The 24,195-nt window shown below is 29.9% G+C and overlaps 1 protein-coding gene across 2 annotated transcripts in view; it reads left to right on the top strand.

Annotated features, from left to right (window-relative positions):
- The first annotated feature begins 934 nt into the window (after positions 1 to 934).
- The window catches only part of LOC111031765 (lachesin-like), a 124,088-nt gene continuing 100,827 nt past the window's right edge, over positions 935 to 24,195 (top strand). For both annotated transcript variants that reach the window (XM_022311849.1, XM_022311848.1), the window contains exon 1: positions 935 to 1,286. In XM_022311849.1, coding sequence (XP_022167541.1) covers positions 1,211 to 1,286 — 76 coding nt within the window. In that variant the 5' untranslated portion in view covers positions 935 to 1,210. The remainder of the gene's footprint in view (positions 1,287 to 24,195) is intronic.

Genomic DNA, 24,195 nt, shown 5'->3' with positions numbered 1-24,195 from the left:
CCCGGGTGATATAGTTTTTCTATATGATCTCGTAACTATTCTACAACCTATAATGGTAAGTACTTAAATGAGATCACTTGAAGTTACTTTGGTTAGAATTTTTATATATTTGATATTTACAATTTAAAATGTTTTCAAAATATTATGAAAATTACCTACACTAAACCCTTACAAAAAAGGGTGAGCTGAGTCTCCTTAATAATATATGAAAAATGATTGTAATATTTTTATATAAACCGTTTAAATAAGTAGGTACTTATAAATACAAAAGTATAACATGCGAAGTGCTTTTACAGTTATACCTAAATTGGAAAATCATAGATGTTTTAGATCATTGATACAAAATCGATTCGCCCAAACCTTCAGAATGACACGCTTAGGCGTAATGATGAATTTTTAAAATTCCATCAGAAACTAGTAAATCAGTAAAATATAGTGAAATAGAGTGTATGCACTAAGCACGGTAACACCTAATCAAAAAGCGTGAATAAGCCATATTAATATATTTTCTGGTATCGCACGCCTGTAAAACGAATATATTATTCAAGACTTATAGACAGGTTAATATTAAATTATAATAATTATTATGTGATTGACGATTTTAAATCGCCGTCACTACTACCTATATTGTTTACTCGTACGTTTTCCAAACTGCAGGCCCGTCGCGTCTGGTGGGTGTCATTTCGTAGAGATCATCGAATCGATGGAGAAATTGTGTTCGAGTTTAATGTGATATAACGTGTGATGATACGTGGTAACCCGTGTAGCCGATAAGTACCTACGGTGATAACAATGGAAAAACAACCAGAAAACCCGTACGATACGAGTACATATTTTCCGGAAAGCACATGCGTACGGTGCCGCCCACCGAGTAGGAAGGCACCGACTGAGGCAGCTCGCCGCCCGCTGCTGCCGCCGCCGCTCGCCGTCAGTGCACTCGCCGCAGACCGAACGTCCACACCGTGTATGCCCACACGCGTTGTCGGATAGGTGAAATCTCGTCGGTCCCACGTGCGCGGCCCTCGTATTGTTGTCACTGTCCGTATACTATCACCGGAAGTCCGAACCGCTGTCGCGACCGAACCGGGAAACACCGGTGGCCGGAACTGCCAGTTCACGGGGGATGGGGGTGTCATGGAATTTTAATAATAATACGATTATCATGACGCGTCCGTGCTGCTAGGGAAGTCGTGTGTAGTACACACTCGCCATGCTGATGTTCTGCCAAAGACCGGACCGGTACGTGGTCATCTGGCTGTTTCAGATACTCACCGTCATCTGTGCAGGTAAGTCGAAAACGTATTGGCTACACATGGTATACCGTGGGAGAAGGGGCACTGTACCCCGTAGCCTTTAGGAACCGTGGCTTAAATATAAGGCTATAGACATAAACAACGACCAGATGATTAAGCACATTTTTAAAACGAGTTACTCGTAAATCATAGTCATTGGATAGTAGATGGTAATAAACAATTATGTACTATAATTTAGAAGTTTTAATTTTTAAAGACAAATTTTCAAAAACATTGGCTCATGTCTAAAAAATAAAAATGAAGTTATTTTGTAATATTTTTACTTCACAAATACAAAATAAAACATTTTATTTAATTAGGTACTTTAAGTTATCAAACATTTGAATTATATAAAAAATAAATTACACGCATTCACTAAATGCAATGTCTTAATATGATTGAAAAAAAAACACCTTTGATGTTGACAATCAATTAATATTCACCATTGGTGTCAATTATTAAATGTAAAATTTCAGGTACGTTTTTCGTTAAATGTTTAATTATAGCTGCTAGACCCTAAATTAAAAACAAAATAAATATAATACAAATTAGAAACAACTTACAATGTTTAAATCAATCATAGGCCGATTAGATATTTGGTTAAGTTCAAGACCCATTAATTATTAAAATATGGAATAATAAAATTATTTTTTTAATAATTTGAATAAGGAATATTGATTAATGTATACATTAATATGTACGATTTAATTCATGAGATTATTCTTACCTATAGGTACTACTACTTAAAAAAGTTTATTTTTATCATTTTAATGTATATTATATAAGCATATAATTTGTAACATGGCGGGTAAAAAATATGTCTATAAATTATCATTGTTTTCATTAGCTTATAAACATGATCGTAGTATTGATAGTTTCTAATACTTCAACCAAAGGCGCAATTAATCCAGAAAATTAACCAGAAAAATAATACAGAGTTATTTTCTCAAAAAATATAGGTATTAATTTCAAACACTATCAATTTTGATTTTTAAAATATTATTAGGTATTATTTGTTTAAATATCGGTTTACCTTATAATAGCTATTTCAAATTTGTATAATATTATGTTGTGTTTATTCGGAGATTCGTGTTTGCTCATCCGTTGATCATAGAATAAAACATATTGGATCGTTACCTAAAGCTTAACTAAGATATAAGCAATTAATTATTTAAAAATGTAGAATATAATAATTTGGTATGAGTTTTTCATATTTGGATAATATATTTTTTCTAATTAAAAAAAAAGAAAATTAAAAATCTTTATTTGATATTTGCCTATTTTTGTAAGTATGTTAACAATCTGAATCTTGGTGGAAATAATTATTTTCAAGAATAATAATCCGTAGTTGATTTTGAAGTCTAATTTATACAATTTATAATTTTAAAAAGTTTAACAGCATAATATGTTAAATATTGTTTTTACCATGTTCAAAAAATTTAAAAATGTCGAAAATAAATTTTTAACTCAAATATTGGTAAAAAAACATAAAATAGTATTAAAATTATACAGCATTATAATTATTTTACGATAAATATAAGTATACATATACGATTGTTAATAAACCTATTAAATATACTTCCAACTCAAGCGAAATTACGCTAGGTATTTGTTCTAACTAAGTTAAACTACAAATTCCAAAATTCTTGAATAACTATGATAGGGGTACTATAGATTTATAGTAATAATTATCACAATTAAAATTTAAGCTGCATTCATTTTTCAATTATTTTCCACTGTTATATTGTGTACCAATGTAAATTATTATTAAGTTAAAATAATGTTCTTAAAAATGTCATAACCTATTTTTAATGTAATTATACTTAAAATAATTAAAACATGATACAAGATAATTTAACACGAAATGTAACTTTGAATACCTACTTCATCAATTATATAATATGCATTTTATTCAAAGAATTTTTTTATTTTGCTTAAATAAATATTTAAAGGAAAAAGATTATAATATTTTTTCTTTGATCTTTGAAATATTCAATAAATGGTAAATTAATAACTGTATAAAATAATATTATTCATTTGTGGTATATTATGCATTTAAAAAATAAATAATAATAAATAGGTACATAATATTTGTCGAATCGTTATATTCTAAAATGTCATCAAAATAGATAAATGGATAACTCTTCCGAGAAAGTTAAAAATTATAAAAAGTAATTTTTTTTCTTTTGTTGTTGAACTGTTGAAGTATACAATATCGGGGTTTTGTACAATACATATTCTTATCCTAAGATGCCCTGTCATAAACCAAATAGGTGAACTGTACAATAATACGTTTACTCACTTTTCAAAGTAAATTATTGGGTTATTCATTTTCGAGGATATTGTAAGGAAAAATTATGAACAGTCGGGAATAAAATCTTTCAATGTTTATTGTTTCTAAAATATTTCTAGGGAAAAAAAACCTATAGGAGTTTAATTTGATTTCAAATTACATTAAATTATGTATCAATTAACTAAATATAAGCATTCTGTTATATTTTAATATGTTGTTTATTTTATATCTAAACATACATTTTATTTAAATTCTTGGTTTGAATCGGAACTTGAATCAAAAATGTCGAACAATAAATACTTAGATAAATCTTAATACATATTATAGTTATTATAGTAATACTAAGATGTTTTATTTATTAATCAGATTTATGATATTTGCTGAGGAATACCTATGTTATATCTTTTCTAAAATAAATCTTTATTTATGGTATTAATAAAATGGCACTTTAAGTAAATGTAAGAAAATCTTAAGTAGGTAAGACTTCATAAATATGTAGAATTCCCTTTAATTATCTTTAACGGTATCTTATGATTATTGAAATTAGTATAAATTTATTTAATGAACATTTGCATCATAATTTATTTTTATACTTGTAAAATGTGGACATTAACAATTTTGATTATTTTGATGAGCAATTAAATTAATATTGGCTTGATGAGCCTATAAAATCATCAAACCAATCATACACATATTTACGTGGTCTGCAAAACCACATTGAAGGGCACTTAGGTACTCAAGTTAGTATACACACATTTTTTTAAATTTTAATGATTTTTTAAACTTTTGTAAGCTATACTAATATAAATTAGTTGATGTATTAATTAACAGATCATAAAATTTGAAATTTATCCAATGTCTTAGGTATCCAAAATGTATTGTACTTAAAATAATTTCACCCACGGTTTTCTCGAAAAATATTCATATCAATTTCGATATCCGAGGATTAGGCTTTGATAATGTTAAAAGAATATTAACTGACATACGTTTCTATATAACTGAGAATGATCAAGTATAATAAATACAAAATAGATAAACATTGTTCAGGTTGAACACGTCATAATCACGCGTTAAAATTACTGTCGAGTTTATCCGTAATCACTTTTACTAAATACTGACAGTTATAAAATCCTGTCTATAGTAATGGACAATAGCATCTCCTTCAATAATAATTTAAATGAATTCATAGATAATTTAATATTTTTTAAATACAAAGTAGTATTAGGTACATATTATTTAATTTACTTTATATCTATTTTTTGTGGTTAATATAGCGTTGAGTTATATTGATTTTTTTATATTCTAAATGGCGTGAGAATGTATTGGTTTTATACTTTTATAAAGATGTATCTTTTTTTGTTTGTAAAGTAGTATATTATCATTTTTTGAGGGCTCCAAAAGTTTCATATAGCTCTAAATTATATACATAGAAAAACAATTGATTATAAACAAGTGTTTAAAATTAAAATGACGGTTAAATATACCTACAATAATATTAATAATAATAAGAAGACGACGACTAAGTGATTATAATCTTTATTAAGTTGTATGTATAAGTTTATGATTTTTAAATATATACCGAAATTTGAGCCATTATAATTTAATTTCTAATTATATCGCTTTAAAATGTACACCACTAAATAAATTTAAATTCACGCTCCAAGGTGTATAAAATGTATAAATGAATAATAAACCATATTTCAGATATCAAATTTAAAATAGAATTGAGTTAAATAATGCACGTATCAGGGTAGCTTATAAAACATGAGATAATTTATTTTTAATTTCATCAGTGTTTAAGATAGGGTCACTGACCCTTGAGGGAGCTCCTCTTCAATCACATCACCTAGTCTATTAAATGTAAATGTCATACTTTTTTATCATTGTATATATTAATAATACATAGTGTTAATATATTTCATCAATAAAAAAAAAATAAAGAAAAATTAAGGTCTCACACGCCTATTATAACTTCTATATTATATCTTCTTCAATATTTTTCACAGTGAGTTATAATATTATTGTATACAAAAAAGTCAAGACAATATGAAATGAAGGTTTCATAATATGATATTTCTACAGTAATTTATATTGTATGCATGTTATAATTAAAATGTTTATTAATAACATACTTATTCGGGATTTTATAAGTTTATTTTAATTAAGTATTGTATTATAAATTCACTCATTATGTTAGTTTAATGGAGTTCATAGGTCAACTGAATAAGTAAACTTTGCTAATAACAAAATGCATCTACCTTGTGTGAAATTGGATTTATTATTTACGTTTTTATGTTCTACGTACTTGCGGTTTTGTCGTGTTGTGGTGTGTAAAACAACGATTCAATAACATAGGAATGACCAATGATGATTGATGATATCATTGTATTATAGCGTACGATCACATTACATTTTTGTCAAATACTGAATAAAATTGATAGCTATGGAATTATGAGATACGATCTGTGTATAGAGCAAGTTTCCTCTTGTTATTCTGGATATATGTAAAGTTAACACGGTTTGAATCGAAATTGCCAAAAACAGAACGTGACGTGCAGAACCTATGCCAACTTCCGAGCGTCTCATACATGATACGATGAAGTTCAATAGACGGGGGACGTTTCTTCACCAAGGAGATGAGGATGTTCAAAGCTGAAACTTATGCATGCTTTGAATAATATCGAGTGTATTATAATACATACACTCATACCCACACACAGACGTCTAGCACTTCCGACTGTTTTGGTAAAATATCTATTTAGCGATACTCCGTCGCTTCTCTTCGTTCTATCTCTTATCTTTCTTTACCTCTTTATCGTTCTCTCTCGCCATTTCTCCGTCATCATGCACTTCTAGTTTGTCTTCTCTGGGAAAAAGATGGTTCATCGATACAATTTGAAACGCAGCACGGAAAGGACAAAGCGTGATACGAACGCACGATAATGCACGGTATTCCTAGCTATATATAGGTATTGCGAAATTCGGAAGTGTATATATTGTATTATACCAAGGTATATATGATTTAATTAAAAACGATGCCATTTCAGAAACGGCATTGTTCTCTTTGTCGTTAGATATTTAATTATTATTGTTCGCTGAAAACACCGTATACTTCAATTTGTTTATCGGTTATTATAATTATCGTTGTAATATGAATTACACGGTGCACATTGCATATATAACATTCCGTCTATCCGTTTAATATATGCGTGTTCGCGGATATGATGTTAACAAGATGCAATCCGTATATTATAATAATTAACAATAAGTCCCGTCGCCATGTTGCACCGCGTTTAATTTGATATACATGTTTTCGTGACTCGCGGATTAAACCAAAAGTATTACTAGAAACTAAGATATGTTTCGTTTCACAAAACGATTTAGTTCCATAAGAATAACAGCCCAGAATTTTCAAAAAACTAAAAACATAAACATGTTAATGTACACTAAAAAATATAATCGCAATCATGGTTTTAATCGAAAAAAAAAAAATGATATGAACGCCAATGAATTTTTTTGTCTAAAGCAATCATTGAAGCATTTATAATTGGCTATTTGCAAATCTGGGACCTATCTAATTTATCAAATAGAGTGTCTGTCAAATTTGGGATTTTTGGTTAAGAAATCCACACACATGGAAAACAAACAATGCGCTATACATGCATAACAATGCAATCGACGTGTGTGATTTGTCTGTCGACAATGAAGTAATCATCTCGAGAAAATACTCGCCCCAGCTTATAGTTATTTCAAACTAATCACGGCGATATTCGCGTAATGAACAAATTAATATATCAGCAGCGGAACTGCGTATTTTGGCGATCCTTCGACACCAGCTGCGAATACCTGTCTCTAATAGTCACGGTTTCAGTCAATGTGCGTGCATGATGTCGATTATTCCGTATTATACACGTTTGTTCGGCCGACCAATGACAAAACCTGCCTCCGCGAGCTGAAAAACGGCGGGCGGCGGTACACCGAGTGCACTGAGTATTATTCTGATAATCGCAACCGAGAAGGATTGGTGAAAAGCCTGTTTTACACGAGGCCTTTATCTTCCCGCCGGCCCTGCGGGGACTTAAAAACATTGACGATGGAAGAAACTTTTAACCATCACTGTACGTTGAATATCGCATTCACATTATCCTGGGCGAAATCGGCTAAAAGATAAACTCGCCCGGGCACGTACTGGGCATTATCTTCTTATGTGTATACACACACAGAGCCGGCGTAGAAGAGGACGACCGTTTTTAATGTCGCAATGGTCTTAAACCGCAATGAATGCATAAATAAAACATTTTTAATGCAAACCGGTGTATGTATACGAATTCCCATCATCTCACCGTTCCGTCTAACCAATGGATAAAATATGTACACCAATGGAATTGCCCCGGCGAACGTACCTATATATAAATATACAACAGCCATGGTAAAAATAAAAATAATAGTAATAATCTTTTAAACCATATCGGCCATAAAACACTGTTTCGATCGTCACAAATTCGCTTGTAACTACACCTTGTAACGGGAGTGTAACACACTCGAATAAGGTTTTGTGTATAAAACAAATGGTATATAATGCCACCATACCTAGCTGTATTACTCGACTTCACCAGGGTTAAAATTAATTTATCTTTGATCTTTTTATCGTTTTCCGTTTTGTTTTAGTAATACTATATAAAATTCAATGTTTACAATTATATGAACATAAATATATATTTTTAAAACAAATCTTAAAATCAAATACTTGGTTCACAAACACAATGTTTCATTTTAAGATTGTTCACTTCTTAATTTTGGACATATTTTTTATGTAAATACAAAAAACTGAATACCAAATCAACAAATTCTTATAACTAGATTTTGATCTAATATAATTGATAATATGAGTATTTATCTCCATGCGATTACATTAAAAATATGTGCAGAATATTAAAAAAAGAAAACCATAATAATATCCATTATAATTAGTTTTACTATTTCAATGTCAGTGCTCATAAGACGTATTTGATTTTAAGATTTGTATTTGTATTTGTATTTTTAAAAACATTTTTTATGTCATCTTTCTACTAATATTTTTATATCTGTAACCAATGACAACAATTAAGGACCAAATAAACAAAACAATATTAGATTTTCGTTAGTTAGCACTAAACGCATGTGTTAGTTACACTAAATCTATAAGGGTTGAAAAATGAGCTAAAACACCTTCCGAATTTCAAAAAATCTATTTACATAACTTTTATTGAAAACGGTCCAATAGATTTGAGTTTATAGAGGATAAACAAAGACACTTTTATTTTTTTTATATATTTTTTTAAAATTATTTTATTTACTTTAGCCAGGCAACCATATAAATATAAAAAACAAATATTCGATTTCCGTTTGCGAAACAGAATCCCTGTGTGGGTAAATTTTTGGAATGCGAATCTTAAAAAACCTTCTCTTAGTGCACATCTATGTTGTGGTACAAAGATAATGGTAAATTTGACATATTATGCCAATTTAAAGTTTGTAGCTATCATTGTATTGCTTGTATGTTTATCTTTATAGGTTCGCCAACATATCTTCTTTTAAATTATAATACGATATTATATATTATATTATAATAACATTGATTTCTGAAAATTGTTTATGTGACTGAAAAAAAAATAATTTTCTTTAAACATTATTAATCTCTTGGTTTTTATACGGGTAGTTTACATTTTAATGTTTTTATTGAATAAAAAAGATTATGTTTTTATACATAACATTTAATAATGAAATAAAAAAATAATTAATTTAGCTGTATCAAAAGATTATAACAATAATAACATGAAGTTGAGGAAAAGTGTAGAATAATATGTAAACAAACAACGTTTCTGACTTTCTGTATTATATATCTGATGGATGATAATGTAATATTTATATATTTTAAAACAAAGATAGACATTTTTGTAATAAATAATTAATACTTTTTTCTTTGGAATTACTTTAATTAGGTACTTTCAACTTTGCATAATTGATTATTATTAACAAGTTTTTTTAATGAAAATAAGTAAGTTCTTTGATAACATCCTAAAATAGTGGTTATAGGTTTTCATCGAGTTCCTCACATTTTTTAATTAAACTGAATAAAAAATAAATAATTAAAGTTTTAATAATATATTTTTAAATTAATAATCTTAAATCGTTTTTCATAATTATTTGGACAATATAAGGTATTTAATATGTATTACATTGTGTGTGAATGTTTTTTTAAGAAAAAACTTTTTTTAATATTGTATTTTTATGTAAATATAAAAATAACATTAATTATATCACCTATTATAATATACATATACATTTTTTTTTTAAGTTGAATTCTTATTTCTCATTTAGTTTACTCAGTACTTATACATGTTGCTATAAATTTAAATAAATTATAAACACTTTTAAAAGATTATAGTATTATGTTCATAATTCCCTGAAAAATAAGTTAATTTCCATAAGTTTAAATCAGAATATAAAAACGAAACTACAAAACTTAAAATAAACGTAATGATATACCCAATGGGAGTCTCAATATACCTTTATAGGTTATTCAGAACTATACCTTTTTTGTATTTTTTATCTACAATTATTTTGAGTCCAGTATTCTTGCATTATACCTTAAAAGTTTTTGGTATCTAACATTATAAATAAATACATAATATTATATTTGACAAATGTTTTGAAAACTCTATACTATCCGATTTCTTATATTAAAACCGTCTGCTCACAGACGAGTTTAAAATGGTATTCTCATCAAGAAATATTTTGTCCGATAACAATGCTTAAAAAGTTTGAAAGTATTAGTTGAAATAAGTGTACAAGAGTTTTTGGTTTTAAATCTAAGTTCAACGGCCGCCAACAGATCTTTAATTGCCAAAAAATGGACTAGCTTTTGTCAAAACTAGCCTTTTTCAGTTATACCTACGTATGCTTTAAAATTAAATCGAAAACTTCATATGGATTGAAAATAAGATAACCTATAACGTGTAAACTACCTGCGACGTCACGCAAAACTTTTCAATCTTTTCCTATCAAAAGTTTAAAAAATTCGTCACCTTCGTTCAAATAATGGCCATGTAAAAATGATTGCAGGACTTCGACGAGTTTTATGCACACACAATATTGTCTTAAAAACCAAACATTATAGTGTTTTTGCTTCTGTTTGAAGTTTTAAATAGGACGCGATCACGATCTACAGAATACCCGAAAACGCGTTACGAATGAGTAACTATCAATCAATGAATATTACAATATCACAATGTAAGTAGGTATATATTGTTTTTGAGTGATTATTTTTACATTAATACTCGACAATAATCGGAAAAACGCGGACGTGGAAATATAAACAAAAACGGATGTCTCAGTGAGGGCGATGTCGATATGATTCGGCCGACCACCGCCGCCATCGCCCTCTTCGAAGGAGAAAAAAAAAGCTCGCCTGTTCGTTGTGTATTTAATATTATTGCAATGTTGACGTTCGGATTGTAAAAGTGCCAGTCGGAACGTGATTATTAAACAGTCCGAGGAATAACGAGACGGAAATTATTGTTTTACGATTACAATATCGCAATATCATCCCGGCGATATTCGTCATCTCCTTCGATGGCGTCGCAGATACCTTGCAAATCGAAGTCCTTACGCTTATAATATTATAGTGCCCACTTTTACATTATGTGCAAGCGACGAGAAGACCGAGTGTCCCATTCGCTCTCCCCGCATCCGTCTCCGTCTCCGACTTTGTCTCCCCTTCCCCCCAAGTGCGTTTTGAATTTCGCAACGACAATAAAATTATAATGTTTACGAGTATTGTGTATACATCGCACGGGTGTGCGTATCATGCGCTGGCCGATGGATTCGAGTTTCTCGGGCCGCCTCTCTTTATTTCCCCCCTCAACCCGGCCGTCGGTTTCCGCGAGCAAACACACCGCAGATGTATGCACGAGGCCGGTGGGGCTTAGGGGGAGGTGCGTTAGGGGAAGAGGGCGAGGAATACCTGAAATTCTTGGCTCACACTGTCAACACCGCGCCACACACGGTGCCGTAGTCTGCGGCCGAACCCCGCGACGACTATACGACAACGACGTCGTCGACGGCATTACCTCGCCGCCATCGTTTTGTTGTTTGCTCACTCGCAGAGTTCCCGGGCAAACAGATTAACCGTCGGCCAGGCGGTTGTGCAAACCGTTTCTTCCGCGTACGTGTGTAATAATATTATACACACGTATTGTGCTCACACACACGTGCCCGCCGTACTGCAGTCACTATAAATACACATATCGTACCGTCTATATGGTCTCTTGCGATATTTCCGCTTATTGCGACGAGTATGAAATATTATGAACCCGCGCGTGTGTGTTCGGCCAGAGATGATCTCACTCCGGGAAAGGCGGCGGCGGCGGCGGCGGAGACTTCAGCTCAGCGCATTATAGGTCTGCGCCGCGATTCGCACTACGACTTTTTGTGTGCGTCATCTCTGAAGGTGTACATTATATTGTGTTGTGTAACTCGCACACACGCTCCGCGGGAAACGCTCAGCCGCCCCCGAAGATGACGGATGTGAGCAAAACGCACGCAAACACGTCGAACACAACACTTCTGACGATGCGCGTGAGTAGCCGTCGACAACGTCAAAACGCCGTCGAAACGTTATTGCCGTCGGTTTTTACAACTCTCAGACACGACACATTGCGCAACTCGAGGCGATGCACTAACCTAATTATTCCATCAAACGCTTGCACGGTGCATATAGTCGTATAATTAATCATACCACTTTATTATTTCGGCAAAGAAACTACTTATTGCCCCTTAAAATTATGCTACGGTCGTGTTGTGCTGGTCAGTACACTTTTCTGACGTTTGACCGGCTTCCCATAGTACCACCGCGGTCATAGAAATTATTAGTTTGATATCTCCATAAATGTGGAGTATGAGTACTCTATACAAGATTGTGCACTTTTCAATTACGGTGATTTTAAGTTACTTATTTATTTTTTAATCGGTTTTCGGTGTTCACTAACATCGGTTTGAAATAATTGATTGAACAATAAAAAAAACCATAAAATTAGTCTTTTTATAATTTAATATCTCCGTCATGTGATAAATTGCATCATAGATTCGACATGAAACAAATGATTCTAAAAACAATTATTTTTTAGCTACATAGGTCTTCACTGCTTCATTAATTTGCCAATGAATATACAAAATTACAAACGAGTACAACCAAAGAGCGCTATATATTCCGGTTTCAATTTAATGTTTTAACTTGTACAAATTATTTTTGTGGACCAATCAAAATAGATAAATTCAAAAACTATAGTCAAAACTATTAAATGTTTTTTCATGCATACCTATTGATGAGGTACAGGGTCCTGATGTTCTGAAATCTCTCTTCAAACCTGAATTCGTTCACGTTATTATAAAATAACACAAATGGGAAAATGTTCTAACAAAATAAATAAACATGATCATATCATGGTAATTTGTTCTATAACTTTAGAAATCTTCAAATACAACTTTGTGGAGAAAAAAAGAATTTTTTTAAGTTGTTATTTATGTTGTAATGTCCTATGTTTTTATGTAACGATTAGTTAGAGTAAAATACCTTTACCTATTCCAATATAGTCATTGGGTTACTTCATTTATTAATAATAAAATCTGAATTAATACATAAAAATATAATCTAAAGCGTATTTTTAATACAAATTTCCAATAAAAGCAGATTGTAGTTTGAAAAATGTTATAAGTTGTTCGAAAAAATCTTAAATATTGTTTTATAATAAAATTAATTTGTGAATACCACTGTAGTGTCGTAGATAAAATAATTATACAACAACATAACAATAATATTAAACATATTTTTAAAGATAGGTATTTCATTTGAAGTAACTAAAAATCATTAATTTTGATTATGAATAAGATTTTTGTTCACGTTCAATTTTGTTCGCTATAATATTAGCGAGTGTGTTGTCCACGAGTCGTTCGCAAAATATACACATAAGGGCGTTGTTTTCCAAACACTGAAGAAACCACATGCTACCGCTTGTTATTTTGCACTGCTTACAAGTACCTAATACCTACACCGTAGTCCATAATACATTAAGTTTATTGATTGGTGACAATGCAATTTAACTTCAGTAATTTCGCTCATTATTATCCGTTATTGCTTGTCATTAACATCCCCTAATAATCGACTTTGAAAAAAAGTACTTAATTATGCACATAAAATATAATATGCAAACATTTTGAGGAATGCTAATTTGAAAACTGGCTGCGCAAAGTGCCCTCTACATCTTCCCTTTTATTTGATTCTATTGTAGTAATATACTATAAATACCACTACTTTTACTACCTACTACTATAACTATACAACTTCCGATAGGCACATGCACTTTACAGCGTGTGAAGTATACGGACGGTCGTTTTTTTCATTCCTAAGAATAATCGTTGGAAACGTTTAATTATTTTTTCTTCTAATAATTAATCTGATTGTATAGTATTTACCGAAACTTTTTTTTCAGCCCAGATGTGCACAGAGTATATTTTATGATTGTAAATACCTACCTACCATAATATTTTATAACCATATTAAGTTTACAATATTTTCATTGATAATACAAGTATTGTACTACTTTTAGTTGTTATATTCTAGTTCGTTTTTTTTATTCTAGTAACGATAGTGGCTTTAGCTAAATTAAAAAACCTTCAAATTAAATATTATTTTAAAAATAAGAATTGAGAATTTTATTTTAAAGTAAAGATAAACGCAGATACTATTAATTATTATTGTTACAACAACAGCGATATCGATGAGGATTTGTTATATTACATTTGTCATGGAAGTAGGTACGAGAACATCATAATTGGTTTTTTATTAAAGCTTTACTAAGTATATATATGAATATTACTTTTGTTAATCATTGCAGTACACTGGTACACATTATATTTTTAATTTATCGTCATACATTTATTATTTTGTATGAATTCAGATATTATTATGCTTTATAAATTGAACAATAAAATACAATGGTTTAAAATAAGTCTCAATTGATATCATTAATTAGTCAAAAACGGACATTGTATTTCATAATTTTATGCGATTTGAATTGAATAATCATTTTTATAATAAAAGTTTTGATTTTGTCACTGCACCTAATGTTTAAATGAATTTGGTCAAATAAAATTGAACAACTTTTCATATAAAAATCTATTGTTATTTACTTTTTGTTTTTCATTAATTTTTTGTTTACCCAGGTATAAAGTTAATTTGGTGAAACCTATTTAAATTTATTGTTATGATGTCTTGAAAATGACTGGGATTTCTATGTGTTTTAAGTAAAAAAAAAAAAAAATGTCTGCGTAATGCCGCATAACAACGACAATGTTATTTTTTTAATAAGTACACACCTTTTTATACAATATCTTTATACCTTGTAGTCATTATGGCTTGAGTGCTCCTTTATAACAATGGTCGTTTCCTACAAAAAGTTTATTTTTTAACATTTACGTTTATGGCAAAACGCTTTTTACCATCCATCTTCAAAACTTTGAAATGATATTCATTTTAAACTATTCGTTACACAAAAAAAATTTAAAATATAAGTACGTATAAAACACCTCCTTAATTCACTGCTTATCCACACTGGCACTATCTGTATGCATTAACACTACGCATGAATGATGTATTAAAAATAAATCAATGCGTAAATATCGTCAAGTTTGATGTTATCACATTTTCCTGACTTTAATATAACAATAATTTACTTAATAGATAGATATTACGTATATTATAAAACTACGCAAACAGGTGACTTGCATTATTGTTCGATAAGGATAGATAATAAGTATTATACCTATATCTAATGTGAGCGATACAACATTATTTTCTAATTCACAATATACAATATGCAATATTATTAATGCGTAGAAACTGCTGTGATATTTTATAATAATCATACTGTGATAAAATATCTTTATCTAAATAGTATATATATATTATATATAGGTACCGTATGTCTGCTGAAACAAGGTTCACTTTACCACATTACCCTGTAAATAATTTACAATTATGGTTGTGTCACAATCAGTTAGACTAATGGATCATACACGACATCCTATGATTTACAATTTTTTTAACTTATGTATTTTGATTATGAGCAACACAATTTTATTTTTTAAAAGGCAAACCCTATATTTTTTAATATCATTTTTGGATTGATTATCTTTTTCAAGTAATTTTGATCTATCCACTTGGTTCTAAACCAAAATTTGGCAAAGGTAATTAAATAAATTTGTTTTTTATTTTATATTGCATATAAGTATGTCTACCTTCAAAACACTAAGGTACAATCAATATTGTTATGATGAAATAAATGAATTACTTTTTAAGAATTAGTATTTTATTTTATTATTGCTCATTATCAAATCATGGTGATAAGAAAATAAAAGGATAAAATGTTGTTAGTTAAAACTGTAGATATTTGAAATTACAAAGACATTAAACTTGGGGGTGATTATAAACACCCCCGTAGTTGCGCCAATGTACCCAGAAACAACTATTTTTCAATAAATCAAGGTGATCTAATAAATAATTAGAATAGTGATATAAACAATGGTGGTGATCTAAAGGCAATTCCCACATATAAAAAAATAAAAAAATTGCACAGAGTTATTCAGCCAGTATTTCGTACGATATATCTGTATTGGTTTATTCCGTGGTGGCATGGCTTATACAATATTTAAACCGCCGAAGATGAACGGTCTCTGTGGTCACTTTCCACAACTATATTATTACACTGCCTATCGACTTCCGTCGTTATAGTAATGTAATAATCTATATTCTTGTAACCGTCATATTATTGTTATAACCACGACTGCACGTAATGGTCAACGACGCAGGCGTTTGGCTTTAGCTATGGGCCAAGGCTTGGCAGTGATGCCCGCCTTTTTTCTACGACTGGCCACCAATAATAGAAAAACAATTAATATATAATAACAACAAGAAAAAAAAGGAAATTTAATATCTTGAAAATAATTTCATATTTTTATGCATATTTTGTTTGAACTTAAAACTTGGACGGTGGCCACATGTGCACTCTAGACACGGATATTGAGAATCACTGGGCTAAACATGTATGTATATAATATATGATTAAGTGTATTTGATTTATACACAATAAACATATTACACTTTTTAAGTCTTTATTATCTATTGATAGACTATAAATATTTTTCAAGGATTTGAAAAGTCCAAAACAATTTTTTTTTATCCATTCGAAGAAAATTGTTATGTATTTTTACCAATTTAAGCGTTTGGATCTGCTCTTTTGTGGCTAAAATGATGGATGGTAAGATTGAAGTTTTTTGATAGATATTTTAAAATATATTGACCAACCTAAATTGGAATATGAGAGAAGGCTAATTTCACTTATTCACACGCCTATGGTTGCCTATATGACTTCTATAGATTCTACGAATTGTTTAAAATACTTATATTCTATGTCCTCCGTGAATTTTGTCATCATGATTAGTAATATCATTTAATCTTAGAATTGTAGAAAAATACCACTGAAATGTATTGGTGGGGCCACAAGTCTACATCATAGTATAACTATTTTATATCTATTTTTACATTTAATATAGGTATTATTTACTAATCAAACCAATTAAATTGTACTTCATTATTATTTAGTACCTTCATTTCATGCATTTATCATGATAGTCGGTACTTTTCGCATGTTGCTTAATCATACCATTTAAGTACTTCATAATAATGACTAATATCAATAAGAACTCGATAATACATTTTATTTTACCGGGCAATATATTGTTAACAACACAATTAAGTTTTATTTTGAGTCTGGAAATAACAGTGTATAAATATAAAAAGCCAAAACGTGATCGAACAGTGTGTTTTTCTCTCATGTATTCAATATACACACTTTACTTCTAGCTTCGAAACAATTATAATAGGCAAATCGTATTATACAAGTCCTTTAGTACTGTAAGATAGAGGATGCGAGTGTGCAATCACAAAATAATAATCGCACCTAATAAGCGAGAGTCACCATGTGTGTGTATGTACTGAGAAAATACGATAGGTACTATAATACCCTAGTGTACCCCGTTATACTTATAGAGTATGTACTATTCAGTGCGATTTATTACTGCTTCATCTCGCTGAATATGTTGAATATAATTATATACTAGGTTTTTAACTGAAAGGTGTAGTGTGCTAAAGGTATTACGCTATGTCTGTGTAAACTAATATATTATAGCAAATAAATATACCCCAAGAAACTGTTTATTTTGATCATTGATTATATATTTTAGCTGTAACTTCGTAAACGAGAATTACTAACAACGTAATTTCAAAACTCATTAATGATTATAATATCGTATTTAAAATAACCAACGGAATATCAATGTAATATGTCGAGTTTATGTTATAATTTGTCCGCACCTGGTGTGGCCTCGTTGAAATACTGACGGTTATAATAATAGAAAGTATATATAATATTATAGTACTTTAAATAATGACGAGAGGTCTATGTGATAATAATTGTGAAAAGGCTGTTTTTTCAATTTATTATGTAAGTTGCAAGTATTTCTTGTTTTCATATTTAATATTATATTTTAACCAAATGAAATTGCAGACTCGTATGAATCTATTCATTAGTTCACGACACTTCGTTGGATTTTTCCTTTCTCTCGTGTATAGTTATAACTTTTTATTTGTACACCGGTAAAAAGCAGTGGGAATTAAAATGTACGTCTCAAAATGAAAAGGGAAGAATAAACGGGGTAGTTTTTTTTTCATTCTCACTTGTTGTCTTCATATTTCACCAATTAAAAACCACGAGCCATTGAAATGTGTTCTGCAACCACTATAATCACAACCCCAATCAGACTGGTCTGGGTTCATACTTCATAGCGTTATTAACGTTAGGCATTGATGTAAAAATAATTTTAATACAAAATATAATATATATATATATATATTTATATTTATAAAAATATTACTATAAGAACCAACCAAAAATAAAATGACGCAATAACGTATGAAACCAACGATTTGGTTATAATCAAGCATTAGTGCTCGATACATTCATATTTCAAACTAGGTACTCAATGGTCGTAAAAAAATTACATTTTATTAAACGAAAAAATATCTGCAATTTATTTATATTTAATTGTACATAATAATAATATTAAAACTTTTGTTGACATAATATCTGGCAACAATAATAAACAATAATTTAATGTATAAAATATGTGTATAACATATATAATATAATATTTAATATATTATATTAAACGCAAATAAATGTTAACCTTTTTGTATTAGGAATTATTATGTTACACTAACAAATAAACTATGGTATTTAATAAATTATAATTACATTTATGAATTATTATAGGTACCTAATATTATATGTAGCTAATATTATGTTTACTTAAACCGTATTAATAATATTTAAAAATATTTTATTTTATTGAATCCCTAGGTAGGTGGGTATTTTGAAAATGTGCTATTATTACTTGGAATATATTATTTGCATTCATAAAATATATTATGCCATCACAACTATTTTATAATGTAAACATCTATTTAATATGACAAATGCTGTAATATTGCACTACACTATAACATATTACTATTAAAATTCAAGTTAGTAACTTTTGTGAATCGTTAATGTTTATTATAATGTTTATACTAATGAAGTGAAAATACGATATGGTATTTAGTAATTTAGTGATGACTTTACATACAATTTCATACTTTCCGATACATACAAGCCTCAAACTTGAAAAAGAGACGATAAATATGTAACTATATACCTAATAATGTTATGTAAGTTACATTTTCCAATATCTTACAACATTTAATCGAAAACACAGTTTTGAGGATGTTATTAATTATGTACCAAAGTTACTTAAGCACCTATCTATGAACAAAAATATACATTAAAATAACTATTTAATGTAATAAATACATTTTAAAACTCTAGCTATTCCTTACTTGGTATTTTTAGAGGTTATTTTATGTACCTACCTATAGTGGGCACAAATACATGTAATTTAGACTCTGCTTAAGTATCTCCAAACCACATATTATAACATTAACACTGCTCACACCAACATCCATGTGACAAAATTAAATTCACGCTGCAGTAGATTAATCCACCATATAAACTTAAACTATATATAACATACATAATATATGATTATATGAACAATATACGTTCTATAATAACATTAATTATTTAATTACTTCACGGGTATATATTGTTTACAATTTATAAACTAAGTAGTAGCCATTGTTTCAAATACTAAAAATACATTGAAAAAACTAAACTGTACCTTATAACTTATTAGTCAAATACTATAATATGTTTGATCAATTTATAAAATATTTCTTAACTTTATTCTTGTATTTCAATAATATTAGTTATTTTATAGTTAAATATTGGATGAGAAAAATTATTTCAAAAACGTAATTTTTATTTAGTTGAAATTTCCTAAAATCTTCGTTTATCATTTTGAACAGTAACTGTTGTCTGTTGATAATTATTAAAGAACAAATAGAAAATATAAATCTACATAAAGATATGTATGATGCATAGATTTTCCTTGCAGAGGAAAAATATCGAGTAGGATGCTACTTTTTTGTTTTTATAGTTTTTGATGAACACTATCATAAAATCCAGAGTAATATTTGCAAAATAAAATCTGTTAAAAGTTTGAATGAAAATAATACTCAAAACAAACGAAACAATCAAGAAAGTAAAATAATAATTCTTCTGCACTGTACGCAACACTGTTCTCACAGTGCCTCTAAAAACAAATATTTACTAGTTGATTATTATCAAAGGAATAAAATCAGGAACATAATAGGTTACTTACAGTACATACAGAATCTAGCAATCTGCATAGTCTTTTCTCTGAGATCGGACACAAATGTCGGATGACGAGTATATACTATAATATACCATTTAATATGACGTATATTACAAACGAAAAGAAATCGATTCAATAGGTACCTAACTAATTTAAATGGTTCAATTATTCTAGCGACAAAACGTTGGTGGCATCTACACAATCGTCCGGTGAGATACATTTTTTTTATGTATAATGTATATACTATATTATGTGTTTATAGCGGAAAAACTGGTTATGTGTAACAACATATTATTATTTTATTATTATAAAGTACAAACTGTTATAGTAACAAAACCGTTACCAGCTGAGCGTTCGGATAGCTCCAATAGTTGCCATACAACTGCAGCTCCAGTGTACAACAGCTCTATGATAATAATTATATTATGGCATAAGTTTTTGTGTGCCCTCAAAGTGTATATCATCATAGCTAAACACACGTGATTGAGGTGAAGTGTTTGGTGAAAAATGTTGATCCACACGCATTTAGTATGATTACGACTGTCGGCGTCGGGGCCATAGCACCCCGGACAGGGACCGCAGATGGTGACCGTCAGTAATTATAATGGAACAAGCCCGCACACACCCACCCGCATTTATGTACATCACATATTATATATATAAAAACCTTGACGGCTACCGTGATGGACACTTTGGTCGGACGAAACGGCTGTGACACGGTGGCTAACGGGTTGAGGGATTTCCGCGGGCGCGTGTGGCAGTAGAAAAATTCGTAATATATCTGTATTTCTGCATGTGCGTGTGTGTGCGTGTGTGCGTGTGTGTGTTTGCGTATTTTTTTGCGGTGATGAATAACGTGCTGGTTTTCAAAAGCATCCGCGCCCCCTATAGTTTTACCGTCATCTCACCATCACTTTTCACCCTCCCCCTCTCTTTTCCCAATGTGAACGTGACCACATGACCGAGTGCATCAATCATAGTTTTCGCGCACGTTCATATCCACCTTCCCCACTATTACAAATTTGTCGTCTACCCCTGCTGCAATGATTTCCCCTTCGATAAACACACACACACACACACACGAATACACATTATATATTTATATCATAAACAACCGCAATGGAATCGTACTCGAGAATATACTGATGGATAACCTAACCTCACGACCCATTTGGAGACGGTGAAATCCTCGGTCAACATCATCATAATTCGTTATTGTTTTAAAACTGCAGTTCTTTTTCCACTCCACCAGCACAACCGTTATAATAATGGTTTTTGTTCTTAAAATTCTGCTGGAAATACGTTATTCGCATTATACCCGGCTAAAAATGGTCGAATTACTTTTCAAAAAAAGAATGCTTAATATATTACCAAATGTCATTATTTATTTATTTATTTCAAAAACAATCACATCAGTTAGCACGTGTCATTATGTATAGTAAAATCAACAAAAACAAAACTCGTAGAACGAATAACCGTATTTTATTGGAAACACATAATTCATGATGTAAAATCAAAATTTTGAGGCTTATTTTTAAGAAATATTTATTTTGTAAACGACTGAAAATTGTATTTTTAACTTATTTCACGGAATATATTTGTTCTTTAAACTATTAATTTAAAATGATTTTTTATTATATATTTATTAATTGATCGGGAATTAAATATTTGCAATATGCACCAAGATGACAAGTGAAAAAAAACGGCAAAGGAATAGATAAAACATTACGTAATATAAATTGTTTTTTTTTTATTGAAATTGTAGTTGATTAAAGATTTATTAAAACTGTTTGTAGAAAAGTATAATAATTTTGTAAAATTGATTTTAATATATACTTTTACTAAAAAATTAAAAATCAGATACTACAATATTATTTTACTGATGCTATAATACGATTTATATCAATACTTGTACTATGTTTATTCATAGTTTAATCTTTATAAAATTAAAATTATTTATGTCGTTGTAATGTTGTAATAAACTATAAAGTATTGATATCCTAAAATGTTAGTAAATTTATAATTAAACGGCATAATGTATTATTATGCATAGGTACATTGAATATGACATTTTTTTATAGTAAAAATTATGATACAATTTAAATTTATTTTTTCAAATAAATTGCAGTGAGTATTTTTAGATGGTAAATTATTAATTATTGATTTGTGTTTTTTTGACAGATTATTTCGTTATAATTTTTTTTAAAAAATACAACATATACATATGTTAAATACTTGAAAACCGGGGCGTTTTGTTTATGAATTGGGACTGTAATATACATACTAGAAAATTAATGAAAAGCGTTCAACTCCTTTGATCATGAATTTTGTTCTAGTTATTCGAATTTTTATCCGTCGGATAATTCACATAGAATCGTTCGTCACCAAAAATGTTGATGAACATTATCATTACTCATAAAGTCATAAAATATTACTTTTAAAGTATAGATTTATCTTAAATTATAGTAATCATTATTACGACTAAAGCGAATGAGTAATGACAATGTTCGTTGCAATTTAACTGATACAGTGGCACATTTGTCAAAAACAATGAAGTTCAACAATCACTGCACCATTAGTAATAGTGGACTTCACTATACCACTAAGGATTTTCAATTACTTTTATAAGCATAAAAAGTCATTTTGATGTATGATTTTTGTTCATTTATTTTTACTCGTGCATCTGGTTATTAAAAATTTAATAATCCACCAACACTGTATTGACAGACAACACAAAAAGAATAAACTCGAGTTGGTGGAACGACGAAAAACGAAATGAAACAACGATTTATATGTATATACTATATTCTATATTCTGTATACATATATTTTAGAATAGGACCGAAAAGGATCAAACAATAGAGTTCACTCGGGTTCTTCTTCTCTCGTTTTTTTTTTTTTTTGTTTTAACACCTCTAATTACCATAAACACCCCGCTACGAAAATTTATCAAAAGTACAATTTCAGAAAATATAGTATACATAATATATTACGAACGAGTATTATGTTCTCAAATTCTGTTTTATACGATTATTATTATATCTACCATGTAGTTTTATTGTTGACATGACAAGTATATAGGACCCCTCGTCTCGGGCTGATAGTTCCGTGTACGATGATAACAATAACACATGCAGGCGTTATAGTCGCATACGCACACACGTACACAAACGGATATATAAAATAATAATAATAACAATAATAATAATAATAATACAAATGCAGATACTAATGACAAACAATAAAAATGAAAATAGGAGAAGAACGGCCGGAGGAGAAGATGAAAAAAAAAAAGAGGAAAAAATGACCCGACTCGTCTTTTATGTGGGCGAATATGTGGTGTGGCGCGCACAATAACGTATTGTTTACCATCGTCCTCTGACAGATACATTATTCAACGTTTCCCGGTTACTGCTGTGGCCGCTGCCGCCTCCCCAAAAGCTTCCTTTTACAACTCTTTTATATCACTTTATGTACATACAGACCAACCCCACCCCGCCAACATACCGACCCCCTTGATCCCAGCTCTCCGTCCTATTCGGTGCCTATAATATATACATATACATACACGTTCTAAGCAGCTAGTTAAAATACTCTCTCCGCGCCCCGCCCATCAGACGTGTCACTATACACAGACCACACACACACACACACACACACACACACACACACACACACACACACACACACACACACACACAC

Source organism: Myzus persicae, unplaced genomic scaffold (genome assembly GCF_001856785.1).
Source record: "Myzus persicae strain clone G006 unplaced genomic scaffold, MPER_G0061.0, whole genome shotgun sequence".
In the NCBI taxonomy this organism is placed as follows: domain Eukaryota; kingdom Metazoa; phylum Arthropoda; class Insecta; order Hemiptera; family Aphididae; genus Myzus; species Myzus persicae.
Note: the sequence above shows the minus strand (reverse complement) of the source record. Positions and strands in the feature narration are given on the sequence as shown.